The sequence below is a fragment of the Anabrus simplex genome, chromosome 8 (assembly GCF_040414725.1).
Source record: "Anabrus simplex isolate iqAnaSimp1 chromosome 8, ASM4041472v1, whole genome shotgun sequence".
NCBI classification, from domain to species: domain Eukaryota; kingdom Metazoa; phylum Arthropoda; class Insecta; order Orthoptera; family Tettigoniidae; genus Anabrus; species Anabrus simplex.
Genome location: NC_090272.1, coordinates 210,588,724 through 210,603,610, shown reverse-complemented (window position 1 = coordinate 210,603,610; position 14,887 = coordinate 210,588,724). Strand labels below are relative to the sequence as shown.

Sequence of the window (14,887 nt, the reverse complement as noted above, 5' to 3'; positions counted from 1 at the left end):
ACCTCAAGATATGGCAGAGTACATCGAGAGGTTAGTTTATATTTTCTCGCATCTGATTAAGTTTCAGAAATATTATTCCCATGTAAATTTATTGCAAAAAGGTTATCATTACTCTAATGGCGCTTGAAATATATTTTCATAATATAGATACGATTAAGTTAGGTTAGGCAACGCTGTTTGCGTTAGAAAACTGAAATGTTTGGCAAAGAAGCCTCTGTAGTGATACTTCTGTATCGCTGACTGAGATTGAAGACTGAAACTGAACATAAGCCATCGCGTTCATGTAGTATTGGAATTAGTAAAATAACTAACAAGTAAGCCATAGTACAAACATCATCCACAAAAACGCAAGTTTTGAACAAACTGATTGCCATTTCACACTGATTTTAATGTGTGTGGATTTATTTCCCTGATTTGTACAAAAATTGGATATAATGACGATCCGATGTAGCGCATATATTTTTCTCCATTATGAATTCTCGCTATAACAGACTTCTACTGTACATCAAAGGAATATATTTTTCTGAAGTGCTCAAACTTTTGTGTGTTAGTGAAATTTTTGCAATTTGAATATGTGTCACTTTGTTTTATATGCTGATTTTTAAAAATATTTTGGTCATACATTTTTTTTTAAATGCCTGAACTCCTTCGAACGGACTTCTGCAGGAAGAGGGTAAAGAAGTGAGTAATTGCTACCCTCAAGGAAAATGACTGGTATATTTCTAGGCTTACCTCTCCAAGGTAATTATTATAACGCTTCTGCTCTTGTTCATCAAGTGAAATTTCCGTTTTGGTCAGTTTGTTTAGGTGTTCCTCTAGAACTCTGTACTTCCTCTTTTCCGTGGTCTCATCCATGCTGCAGTCTACCTTCCTCTCTCCAATCACCGTTCACAGGTGAATTCCCTAGATTCAAATAAATTATGGCATAATTAGTTTATTTCACACACATACATACGTATTACAGACTGTTGTACATTTTAGCATTTGTTCATCTAGCCCTTGTGAAATAGCTAAACACCTCCACAACACTCTGTTTGAGGGGATAAGTTGCAATATCTGCCATGTGACCTTTTTAACATTTTAAGAAAAATGAGAAAAACGTGTAATAAAATTCAAATTTGGTGAATTAGTTGCCATTCATGATCTCTCATCCAGAATATTCAAAGATTTTGTGTATTTTATTTGTATGCTGTCAGTTTTGAAACTGAAATTGAAGGGAACAATGAAAACATGTGTTCTAGTGTTTTTAAAGCAAGTACAACTTTCATAATATTAATAACATTATGCTTTATTCTATCCTCAGAGTTATCAATGCGAATATATAAGTGATAATTCAAGTTTAGGCATTAAGGTAATGGTCCTCTCCATTTTGGCTGTCAACACACTCAGTACTCACAACTACAGCTCAGAAAAACTAAGTGATGATTGATCTAAAGCCCTAAAAGCTAGGCAGTGAGAGTGGCATGACCTGACGCAAAGCATTATGATTGGTGCATACAAGTTGCAGGTATCGAAAGGGAAAAATTGAAATAGTTCTGTTCACGTTGCAGGATTTGAAACTCACCCTAATATTCAAAGCCTTATATTACAGTACACGGTTGACTTATGCATACTTTTCAGCAGATGGTAGAGTTTGATATTGTTGACCGGATGGCGTGGATAACTCAATTTGACCGAAAATGTCACGTGGCAGGTTTTGAAACTCACCCCCTCATTTTTTACTATCTGGGAGGGTTCATTTAATTCTTCACCTCTTACTTTCAATTATGTTTATGATAATGATGCTTGTTGTTTAAAGGGGCCTAACATCCAGGTCATCACACCTAATGGTATGAGGTAGAACGAAGAGAATGATAATTAACATTTTAAAATGTATCCACTGACTAGAATTTGAAGGGAATTATGATGTAAAAGTATCATGAATTTAAAATAATCAGTGGATCTAATTCACAATGTCTTATTTTCTTATAAACTGATATAGAAAACAAGTTAAAAATACATTAAAGTACACAAAACAACCTAAAACAAAATTAACAAAATAAAACGTAGTTAACAATAAAATAAAATTAAAAGCAGATTAAAATCTCACTTTTATACACAATAAAACAGGCCACTATTCCTCACAAAACAGATGACAAGGTTTGCTGACTGCTCTTCATTTTGTGAGATGAGGGAGATGGTACTCGGAAGTTTTAGACTACGGCACAGATCGGCCTGGTCCATGCACTCCGTAAGGATATGTACCATTGTAAGATGACCGCTGCAAGTACACACCAAGGGAGGTTTCTCCCTTCAGTAAGTATCAATGCGTTGCTATACCGTGACCAGTTAGAAGATGACATATTACCACTGCTTCCCCCTGAAGAGCCCGAAGGGAAGTCTTCCATATCTTCATAGCTCCTTTTAACGCTCTTAGCTTATTTGGAGGAGGGGTGGCCTGTCACTCCATCTCCCAGTAGGACATAACCAAATGTCTCAGCTGAGAATGAATATCACCAGCTGGAACCTTGTAAGGCAATGGGGGCAATGTGACCGCCTTCTTGGCAGCCTTACAGGCAAACTCATTTCCCGCTACACACATTGGTTTGGGAGCCACAAGAACGTGATTCTGGTGCTGGCACTCCAATACTTGACCGGCAGGTCCTGGATATGCTGCACTAAAGGGTGTCACAGGAAATATGCATCAGTAGATTTTAACGAGCTCAAGGAGTCGGTACCCGGCAGAAAGTGCTGGCGTTCACTGTATAGCACATACAACAGAGCTTCAAGGATAGCATAGAGCTCAACTCTATACACTCCAGAGCAGGGATGGCAAATCTTTACTGACTAGTGTGTCAATTAAGGTCTTGTTTATCACCTTTTACTGTTTAGTGTGCCGCCAGCTATTTTCCTTTAAAATTTTCATAAAACCCCTCATTTACTTCATTTAGGTATTAGACTGCATTACATATAAATCCATGCAACTGAATCTTTAATTATTTTATTCTGCAAACTTCACTGAAAATTACATTTTAAAAACAGGTAAATTTTAAGAATAATATAATTTTTGCTTTATTACAGCATAATGCTCAAATATGTTATGTTGTTAAAAGACCGACCAATTTATTACATGATAAAAATATTAAAATATGTCAATATTTTGTCTGACGTGCCACGGCAGTCATGTTTGCATGTCACCTAGTGTCACATGTGTCATAGGTTTGTTCGTCATCCCTGTTCTGGAGGATTCCAGTAGAGGTAAAAGAAACCTGTTATTACCAACAATGAGCTCACAGCCTACTTTCGCATCTGCCCTCGAACCATCCGTGTAAACAACTACTGAATCTGGATACCAGCCAACAATGGACAGGAAGAGCTTCCGATAAATGGAGGGGTTCGTGTTCATAATAAAGAAGTACACTGACTGAGCAAATGTCATGGGATAGCGGAGCACTGATGCGCAGGTGTGTTGCCTGCGCACCACACGCCCCCTGTGCCAGCAGCAGTTGTATAGGAGACCTTGTGAGCAGTGGCTGTGCATGTGACAGGTGTAACATGGAACGTCGTCGTGAGCTGACACCGTTCGAACAGGGTATGGTGGTCGGTGCCCGACGGATGGGACGTGTGATTTCGGAAGTGGTGCGGGAATTCGGTTTCACACGATCAGCCGTGTCCAGGGTGTATCGTGAATGGTTTAATGCGGGTGTCACCATCCACAACAGATGAACGACCGGCCGTCCAGCTACCCTCGATGACTGTGACCGGCGACATCTGAGACGGATTGTCAATAGTGACAGACGGGCAACCGTGCAACAAATCATGGCTCATTTCAACAAAGGCCGTGCTAGACACGTCTCCCAGTGGACAATCCATAGGAACATGGGTTCTATGGGGTATGGGAGCCGGCGCCGCACACGGGTGCCACTGTTAACCCAACGTCATCGGGCACAACGACGCGCATCAGTCACCAGAGATGGGCACTGGAACAATGGCGTAACGTGATATGGTCGGACGAATCACGATTTCAGCTGCACCATGCCGATGGGAGGCACCGTGTATGGCGCAGACCATATGAAGCGATGGATCCCGCCTGCCTCGAACGTGTGGTCCAGGGCGCTGGTGTCTCTGTTATGGTCTGAGGTGCATTTTCCTGGTATGGAATGGGCCCCCTAGTTGTTCTGGAAGAGACTTTGAATGGTACGCAGTATGTTGAGCTGCTCGGAGACCATCTCCACCCATTTTTGGCCTTCCAGCACCCAGGCGGTTTTGCAGTGCTCCAAGATGATAACACACTGCCACATTGCTCCCACGTCGCCCGGGAATGCTTCCAGGAACATGCAGCAGAGGTCCAATGACTGCCATGGCCACCTAGGAGCCCCGATATGAACCCTGTCGAGTATATCTGGGATGTCCTGGAACGCAGGCTCTGTGCCATGGATCCTGCACCCACGAACAGATCAGCATTTGCGGCCGCTTTGCAAACGATTTGGTGTCAGCTGCGTCCAGAGGACTATCAGGGACTTGTCGACTCACTTCCACGGCGTCTCACTGCAGTTCACAGGGCCAGAGGAAGCCCCACACGTTATTAGGTGACTATCCTATGACATTTGCTTAGTCAGTGTATATCTCACTTAATTCTATGGATATATTTTTACAATTGAGCTCTGGTGTGATTTTGTTGCATGATAACGGAACATCTCACACGGCCCACCAAGTGTCCGAACTGCTGCAGCGATTCAACTGGGAGGTATGGCAACATCCTCCATTCAGTCCAGACTTAGCGCCATGCAATTATTATGTGCTTGGTGAGCTGGAAAAGGATCTCGGTGGACGTCGATTCCGAAACGATGAGGAGGTGAAAGCAGCTGTCTCCAGATGATTCCGCTGGAGATGATTTCTAAGCATTTGGGATCTGAAAGTTGGTTGACGGTTCCGAGAAATGTTTTTTTTTTTTTTTTTTTTTTTGCGTCGCACCGACACAGATATGTCTTATGGCGACGATAGGATGGGAAAGGCCTAGGAAGTGGAAGGAAGCGGCCGTGGCCTTAATTAAGGTACAGCCCCGGCATTTGCCTGGTGTGAAAATGGGAAACCACGGAAAACCATCTTCAGGGCTGCCGACAGTGGGACTCGAACCCACGATCTCCCGATTACCCGAGAAATGTTTACAGTCTCTTGGGGACGATGTGGAAAAGTGAACTTACATTGTATGTTTTCAGAGCCGTGTTGCCTACGTGTAGGTGGTTTCATAAATGGCCATAACTTGGAGGTGTAACTTACTTTTTGATTCGCCCTCGTACCATCTCTGAAATGCTAATTTTCATGTCACATTCGCTCCACCCCCTTTCAGGTTCCAAGATATTAGTTAGCAAGTTTTCAGCACAGTCTATCATTAAGACATTTATTACAAACTACAGAATAAATGTGCAGCTCTCCTTTGCCTGCACAGCAACACTCATAACGTGCCAAGCATGTAACACTACTAGCACATGGTAACAATGGTAGGACTGGAATCGTTCAAGGACGAATTCCTAGAATGGCTTGAGAAAGACTGAAAAAGAAGTAATTAGCATGTCTGATATGACTTAAGAACGCTGCAGACAGAAAAGTCTTTAAGTACTATATGAAGTAAAGATCTGCCAGATAACAGCTTCAAAGTAAATGATAAGAATAATATATTCAACAGTCAAGTCTACAATAAGAGTAGACGAGGGGTAATGAGAGGGCTGAAAAAAGTCAAGATTACACCCGGGTGGCAGGGAAACAAAACTCAACTCAACTCAATATACGCCCACCTGAAATTGCCACCATCACCATCAAACTAAGGCAATGCATCTGTCAGAATCCTAAAATCTACAATTTCCATCCTTTCGACTTGGGATTTTGACCATGTTATGTCAGTATCAACATGATACAACACACCAAGTTTCTATCACCATCAGTTTATGAAACATAAATAAATATTAAATAACTTATAATAAAAATCTTCCGGGCTATTATGCCGTGGTCCACTCCTCTCGCTTCTCCCAGACGTTTCGACTACTGCTTCGGTAATCTTTTTCTGTGGCGTCGTGTAGATTCGCTCTCCTGTATCCCGCTGGCGACTGCAGCAGTAGTCGAAACGTCTGGGAGAAGCGAGAGGAGTGGACCACGGCATAATAGCCCGGAATATTTTTATTATATTGACACCGGCCGTGAAAGCCTTCATACTTTAATTAAATAACTTTTTAACCCCTTGACACCGCCCTCCATACCTCGTATAGACCTCCTTTTCTTCACATGTCATCCTCCATGTGTGGTATAGACCCCTGTTAGTAGGTCTACCTTCATTTTGTTCTGGCTTTTACCGAGTTAGTTAGCCGTGCGGTTAGGATCGCGCAGCTGTGAGCTTGCATTCGGGAGATAGTGGATTCGAACCCCACTGTCGGCACCCCTCTGGATGGTTTTCCGTGGTTTCCCATTTTCACACCAGGCAAATGCTGGGGCTGTACCTTAATTAAGGCCACGGCCGCTTCCTTCGCACTCTTAGTCCTTTCCTGTCCTATCGTTGCCATAAGACATTTCTGTGTCGGTGCGACGTAAAGCAACTTGTAAAAAAAAAAAAAAAAGAAAAAGAACTGGTCAGGAATGGAATGGATGAAGCCCCATCTAGCAGCGAGGATAGGAATTGTGCCGGCTGCATAAGCCTGTCGCACTCCTCTGGGGCAAAGATTAATGACGGACATATGAAATGAAATGATATTGGAGAATATTGCTGGAATGAAAGTGCCAGAGAAAACGGGAGTACCCGGAGAAAAACCTGTCCCGCCACCGCTTTGCCCAGCACAAATCTCACATGGAGTGACCGGGATTTGAACCACGGAACCCAGCGGTGAGAGACCGGCGCGGTGCCGTCTGAGTCACGGGGGCTTTATGTTCCTTATTACAATGTGTATTTTCAGTTAACAACCGAAATCCACCAGATTCCCATAACACATGTCTGAAAAGATATGATTACCATCTAGTGCTGAAGAATTGAACTGATATATAGTGAACTTACATACACAAAACTCAGTGGTGTATCCTGGAATCTCCACTGAGGCATGCAACTACTAACACAATGTATTAAGTAAATTTCAATTCTACTCACCCTGATTACATGTAGGTGAACTCGACCCTGCGATTCTTTTTGTGAAATTCCTCGGTGACGTCACTGTATAAGTCCTCGCGTGTTTTCGTCTTAACAAGAAGAATTTTCTCTATAGACATCATTCCTAATGCAGAGAGACGACTTTGACTTAGAGAATTGCGGACGAAAGATTTTATTCGCTTTAGGGCCGAGAAAGAGCGTTCTACAGATGATAATGTAGCGGGAATAGTAGTAATCAATGTGCACAACTTATAAAGCTCGGGAAGACCGCTGAGGGGACCACTGGTCAATAGGAATTTCTGGATTTGAGCCACAGTCTCATCTTTGAAGTGTTCAGAAGCGAGCATTGCCCTCAATTCGGATTAAGTCGTACTATATCAAAATATTTTCCATAAACTTCAATCAATTTACTGAATTGCTCTTCAGGAAAATCGCCCGAAAAAAAGAAAATTTCTTACAATCAAGCATTTCAGGGAAGGACAGATCTCCTAATGAACAGAAGCGATATGTTAACTGTGTTAGAATAATATCATGTATTTCCAGGTAAACCCTCATATACTCATCTTTAACCGAAAATGAAGTTTCATCCTTTATTCTCTTTCTTAGTGGATCAAATATCACTTCTGTTCTATCCCACATGTTATCAAATCCACTATTTCGCATTATACATACTTTAGTTTCTAAAGAATTCACTTCTCTGATGCAATATGCAATGTCTAGTGTCTTAGATTGAAGGATGATATATGTAACATCAAATTAATTAAAATATTTCATTAAAAACGTTCAGAAGAAAATTGAACTGAAATTCTATTAACTTCGCAAGAAACCCGCTTGCCTCATTAATTGTATTGTTATCCCAGTTCGCAGGTTCCTCCAAAATACTTTCGAAAAGCTCTTGGAGAGGAGCACAATATTCTGCGATGGTCTGTACTAAACGGCTGGAATAGTTCCACCTTGTTGGAGCAAGTTTAGGAAACCTTTTCTTGAGGATACTGTCCAGCAGGTTAGTTCTCTTATAAGAATTGCTCAAAAATGTCGCAAAGCCTTTCATCGTTGCGAAGAATATACGACATTCTTTTGTCATGAAACGGCTTGAGAGACGACTGAATTAAACTTGTGAGCGTAGCAGTGGTTGAATACAGCCTCAGGAACTACTTTTAATTTAGCTTGCATACCATTCACCTGACCTGCAAACAATTTAGCTTCCCCAACCTGAATCTTTATTTCAGCGGTCGTTACGATGCAGATGCTTTGATTAAATCGTTCTGAAATGAAATGGCGAATGGCTTTTAGTGCCGGGAGTGTCCGAGGACAAGTTCGGCTCGCCAGGTGCAGGTCTTTTGAATTGGCACTCGTAGACGACCTGCGCATCGTGATGAGAATGAAATACACCCAGCCCTCGTGCCAGCGAAATTAACCAATTATGTTTAAAATTCCCCGACCCTACCGGGAATCGAACCCGGGACCCCTGTGGCTAAAGGCCAGCACGCTAACCATTTAGCCGGACAAATCGTTCTGAATGAGTGGAAGCAGTCCTGTAAATGCACTCGCTTTTGTGAAGTGACTCTAATTTTTCATCAAACTCGGCTAACAATTTAATTAGTTCTGTGTAATTCCCTCTGTTGTTGGATTCACTAGCCTCATTGTGCCCACGGAATGGTAACTGTTGCTTCCCCAAAAAAACATGTCACCGCAATCAGCCGTTTCAGAATTTTCCTGTTTTTCTTAACGGCTTCGTTGTGCCTAAGAACATTTTCCTGCGTCTGCTTATCCAACTGCAAATCTATCCTAGTTTTACCAAAGGTACCTAAGGATATCCATGCGTGGATAAGACAATAGTTTCTTGCTGTTCCAAGGGGAATTTTCAGTAACAAATAATAAGCAAGGCCAACAGAATAATTTGTTTAGTGACTCAGAGCCAGAGAGAGCCAAACAGTTTTACTTTAAGTTTCTGGATTGAACGTGCGAACACAATTCTTGTCTTCTGTTTTTAAATTTTTTATTTAAATTGATTCAAATTTGCGAGGGAAGAGAGAGGTCTCCCGGCTTTAAGTATTTGTTTCTTTTCATCAAACGAACGGCCAGTAAATGGCTTTTCAAACAGATTTACAATTATATCCGTTTTAGACTCATCCATCGTTAATGCAGAGAATATACAAAAGCACCAAAAACGACGAATAGCACAGGGACAGCGCACATCGAATGAACTCACTAATCAGCAAAACACACAATGAATGAACTCACTAGTCAGCCACAACTCAAGCACTAGAGGTAAGTCACCCCAGTGGCATTTGTCAGTTTCGTCAGGTTTTGTTCTCGCTAGGGGGGTAATCCGTGGGTCCTGTTCGCAGTAAACTTGGACATGCCGACTTTCTACAAATTGCTAACAGATGGCAGAAGGTAGCACGTGTATGGGTTGACAAAGTCTGACCAAGTTTCAATTGCAGCGACATCATTCGGAAGATTTCAGAACTATGTCTGCCACCGAATGCAATTTTAAGATTGAATGCCTTACATCCTTAACTCCTCCGTTTGCTGTCTCTTTCTTTCAAGAGTGGAATAGATGGCGAGACTACACCAGCACCGCACGTAGTCAAGCAACGGAACTAGTACAGTTGCGCGGAACTTTTGAACTTCTGAGAGATGAAATCGTTAATATTTGACTTGAAACAACCTAAAATCATACTTCAGACAGTTCTTTGCGTTATCGTAACGCATGCAATGAATGCCTTGCATTCAAGGAGAATACGCCCCTGACAAAACTTCTTCAATGTTTCCGATTTACGCCACATGTTGCCTGCAGCGCTTCAGTGGAAAACTCGCCCAGGTCAGGTGTCAGTGACGAAAGCAGTGCCATGGTGAGAGTTCGCCGCCTTTGGTTTTGTGCGTTATTTGCCGCTTAAACGCAGACTGTGTTTTTCTTCCTTCCCCTATATTCTCCAAGCTTGGCTCCTAAATTGACTGGTGATGTATTCTCCTATGATTGTAACTGTGTTATGGAGAGCCTTTTAAACCGTGTCTTAAGATCATGTACATTTAGCGACAATGGTACTGTTTTGAATGGCAGACCAACTCCTGTTTCGAAAAACATTTACTGTATTGCTACGTGATAACCCTGTGATAACCTCTTTCAGTACTTCCTGCAAGGGACTAGTGAGTCATACGACCGGGGAGCTCCCAGCCGATCTGGAGGACATTGACGGCCTTTCCCTGTATTGTTCTCTTCGTCTGGTTTCCCCGTGAGTTTCTGCGAGGTGCAGTGAGAACTTTCTGTCTCTAGCCACATCGCGAATATTCCGGTACATATCGCCTGAGGCATAAAAAGGAGGCTAGTCGCGAACATTGCCAATGAGGGCGAGCTCGACTGCCATAGTGGAAGAACGTGTTCCTCTCACTCGCTCTCTCTCTCCTCGCCAGGCGATCTGTATTTTCGCAGTACTAGTCAGGCAGCTGTACTTGTTAGTACATTTCCGAAAGAGCATTGTCTACTGTGTACTTTTAAGTACGCAGTAGGAGCTTGTCAGGAAGCACTTCTTAGTGCTATTTCTCTTTCAGGATTTTCTTTCAGGAAGCAACAGGAATGATGGAACTGCGAGACGACCTACCAGAGAACTTCAAGAAGGCAGTGGGAGAGATTATTCACTGGGTCGACCACAGGTCCGTCCCACTGAACATGGCCCTCCCTGTTCTATTGGTGCAGTACCGACAGGGAAGCGACCCCTACAGGGACGCATACCTCATCATCGACCTCCTCACTAGGCTGGAGGGGGCTGCAGGGAAGGACCTCTCTACCAACGACATCATGGACCTATGATTGTAAGTGTGTTATGGAGAGCCTTTTAAACCGTGTCTTAAGATCATGTACATTTAGCGACTGGGCGATAATCATTCGCCCCATGGGCCCAGGCCAGATCAGCCGCTACGAGAGGAGCTTTTCTGTTTTCTGTTTACTTTCAGGTCACCCGACTACCAGGATTGAGAAGCTGCCCTACCGGCATCGGCAGCCAGGAGACAGCCACCCAGACGTCACAGGGGACGTCTACAGTCGGGACGCAGATAGCCGGGAGGCAGAGGCACAAGCAGGTGGGAACGGACCCACGCTTCTTGGCCCCTCTGGAGCCGAGGACTGAGGACGACGGCGGCGCTCCCGAGCGCTGCGATGGTGCGACCCAGGTTGATTTGCTGTACTTCACGAAGTACACGCAGACCAACAAGGCCGCTGACCAGGAACGTCCATCATCTGCCCGGGCCACCCAGGGACCACCCGGGCGCAGACCAGGAAGGCGACCCGGACGGCGGAATGCGGCACGGACACGGACGCCCTCGGGCGTTCAGAGGCTGCTACCCAGGCCCGGCCTGCTAGCACCTCGTTCACGATGCAGACATCCATATGCGCCCTACGGGACAGGGAACGCACAGAGATGCCGGCAACGAGCGACGCCGCCGCCAGCCAGGAGGGAGAAGACGGCCATGCAGCGGGGCCACCCGCCACACCACGGTCACCAGGCCATGAGGAGGAACGCTCCCAGGACGCGGCCTCTTTCCCCGCCGAGAAGAGACCACCACCGCCAGGAAGCAGACGCCGTCCCAGGACCAGGAGGGAGAAAAAGAAGACGACAACGACATCGGTCCACCAGGAGAGGGACAACCGACCGCAACCCAGGACTGCTAAAGGGAAGGCACCCGAACGAGGAGCCAATCAGGAGAGGACCTCGACGTGTAGCGGCAGACAGGTGAGAACAGAACGTCCTCCTCATCAGCTCTTGCAGTGTTCCCGCTGTTTGCGGTGGGGCCACCGCCAGGTTAGCTGTGGGCTCCAAGTGAGGTTCAACCGCTGTGGTGGCGATCAACATTACATGGCCTGCGCTACACTTAGGAAGGCGCCAGTGTGCGTCAACTGCGCGGGGGGCCACCCGGCCTCCCATTGCAGTTGCCCAGTATATCGGGCCATGGCGCAGGTAGAGAGGAAGGAGGCCCGGCGCCATGTTCCGCACCCATCCAGCAGGTCTCCGCCTCGGCGGGCTTGGCCTCATTCTCCGTGATCAGAGACTAGGTACCAGGGACCCCAAGGGAGTCGGGCGGTGCGACAGGCCCTAGTGGCTATTGCCGCATGGCTCGGCAACCGGCAAGGCCCCCACTAGCCACAGCAGTGCTCACAAGGACTGATCTCTTGAATAACTGGACTGGCGAGGAATAGGCTTATGACTTGTGCATGATTCCTGTTCCCAACTAACGCAATTACCTGGACCTCTCCAGAACCACATCCTTGTATGTGCTATCTACAAACTGTCAGGTTCTACATGTAGGCATCTTTCTATTTCTGCCTATGTGGTTTTGTCCTGACCCTTATTACCCAATTACACCACTATTGATACCCACCACCACATCTGGCCTGGTAACATGCTGAGCATGGGGACAGGCAGATACTCCTGTAGTATCACACTCCCACTCCTCCCTGCTAATCGAACATTGCCAGTGTGGGACTCAGTGTTGGAGCCGGAGTTGGACTCGTTGTGTTGTGGTTTGGTAGCTGCGCTGAGGGCAACCGAAGTCTTATCGATGAGTTGTTGTTGTTGCGTCGGAGTGTCGAGTGCGTAGCTAAACTGAAGATAGCTGTTGGCAGCTGTCATTGTCCACCGGAGTCAGAGTGTAGTAGCGTACGGAACGGAAGACTGTGTGTAGTGCCGTAGAGTACTGTCAATCAATCACTACTGATCTGCATTTAGGGTAGTCGCCCAGGTGGCAGATTCCCTATCTGTTGTTTTCCTAGCCTTTTCCTAAATGATTTCAAAGAAATTGGAAATTTATTGAACACCTCCCTTGGTAAGTTATTCCAATCCCTAACTCCCCTTTCTATAAATGAATATTTGCCCCAGTTTGTCCTCTTGAATTCCAACTTTATCTTCATATTGTGATCTTTCCTACTTTTATAAACGCCACTCAAACTTATTCGTCTACTAATATCATTCCACGCCATCTCTCCGCTGACAGCTCGGAACATACCACTTAGTCGAGCAGTTCGTCTACTTTCTGCCAATTATCCCCAGCCCAAACTTCGCAACATTTTTGTAACGCTACTCTTTTGTCGGAAATCACCCAGAACAAATCGGGCTGCTTTTCTTTGGAATTTTCCAGTTCTTGAATCAGGTAATCCTGGTGAGGGTCCCATACACTGGAACCGTACTGTAGTTGGGGTCTTACCAGAGACTTATATGCCCTCTCCTCTACATGCTTAATACAACCCCTAAACACCCTCATAATCATGAGATGAAGCTTCGCCTACTCTAATTCTCTGAGTTCTATTTTCTAGAAACATAGCAACCCATTCAGTCTTTTGTCAAGTCCAATTGCACTCACTTTTGCCAGCAGTCTCCCTTGGTCTACCCTATCAAATGCCTTAGATAGGTCAATCGCGATACAGTTCAATTGACCTCCTGAGTCCAGGATATCTGCTACATCCTGCTGGAATCCTACAAGTTGAGCGTCAGTGGAATAACCTTTCCTAAACTCAAACTGCTTTCTATCAAACCAGTTATTAATTTCGCAAACATGTCTTATATACACAGAAAGAATGCTTTCCCAAAGCTTACTTGCAATGCATGTCGAACTGACTGGTCTGTATTTTTCAGCTTTATATCTATCACCCTTTCCTTTATACACAAGAGATACTATAGCAACTCTGCATTCATTTGGTATAGCTCCTTCATGCAAACAATAATCAAATAAGTACTTCAGATATGGTGCTATATCCCAACCCATTGTCTTTAGTATATCCCCAGAGATCTTATTAATTCCAGCTGCTTTTCTAGTTTTCAACTTTTATATCTTACTGTAAATGTCATTGTTCTCATAGGTACATTTTAATACTTCTTTATTATTAGTCACTCCTCTGTCTGGACATTATCCTTGTAACCAACAATCTTTACATACTGCTGACTTAATACTTGTGCCTTTTGAAGATCCTCGCGTACACAATCCCCTTGTTCATTAATGATTCCTAGATTATCCTTCTTGGAACCCGTTTCTGCCTTAAAGTACCTATAATTACTCTTCAATTTTTCACTAAATTTTGTATGGCCGCCAATTATGCTGCCATCATGTTATCCTTAGCTGCCTTCTTTGCTAAATTCAATTTCCTGGTAAGTTCCTTCAATTTCTCCTTACTTCCACAGCCATTTCTAACTCTATTTCTTTCTAACCTGCACCTCCTTCTTAGTCTCTTTTTTACTTCTCTGTTATAATATAGTTGATCTTTACAATTCCTTACGACCTTTAAAGGTACAAGCCTATTTTCACAATCCTCAACAATATTGCTCTAAACCCATCCCAGAGACTGTTTATGTTTTTATTTAAGCCACCGATCATAGTTTTTTTAACTCCCTCATGCCTGTTTTATCAGCTGTATGGTACTGTCTAATAGTTCTAATTTTAATATCTTCCTTTCTTTCACATTTATTTTTAACTACCACAAAAACAGCTTCGTGATCACTAATACCATCTGTCTGTGTACTTCTGTGGACTGAGGACCGTGGTAGAGTGAGCCATTGGAGCAGCTATCGTGAGTATAATTGGAACAGTGTTAATGGTCCTTGTTTTGAGGAGTATTATTCTGCTGTTTAACACTTTTGAACTGTTGCTGTTTAGTTGTGCGTCGTGTTTGGCTTTGTGAATTACTTGAGTTAAACCAAGGAACAGTCATCGTGTGTTGTTTGGCCAGTAGTACTATGTTCAAACCTAGCTGTCTGTACGCACTTGCGGTGTGGGGTGACTTAACACGGA

General features: G+C 44.1%; 1 protein-coding gene across 3 annotated transcripts in view; it reads right to left on the bottom strand.

Moving 5' to 3' along the window:
* Positions 1–14,887, bottom strand: part of LOC136878704 (cyclic GMP-AMP synthase-like receptor) — a 134,392-nt gene that overhangs the window by 98,707 nt on the left and 20,798 nt on the right. For all 3 annotated transcript variants that reach the window (XM_068228906.1, XM_068228907.1, XM_067152133.2), the window contains exon 2: positions 733–903. In XM_068228906.1, the coding sequence (XP_068085007.1) occupies positions 733–855 (123 nt within the window). In that variant the 5' untranslated portion in view covers positions 856–903. The remainder of the gene's footprint in view (positions 1–732; positions 904–14,887) is intronic.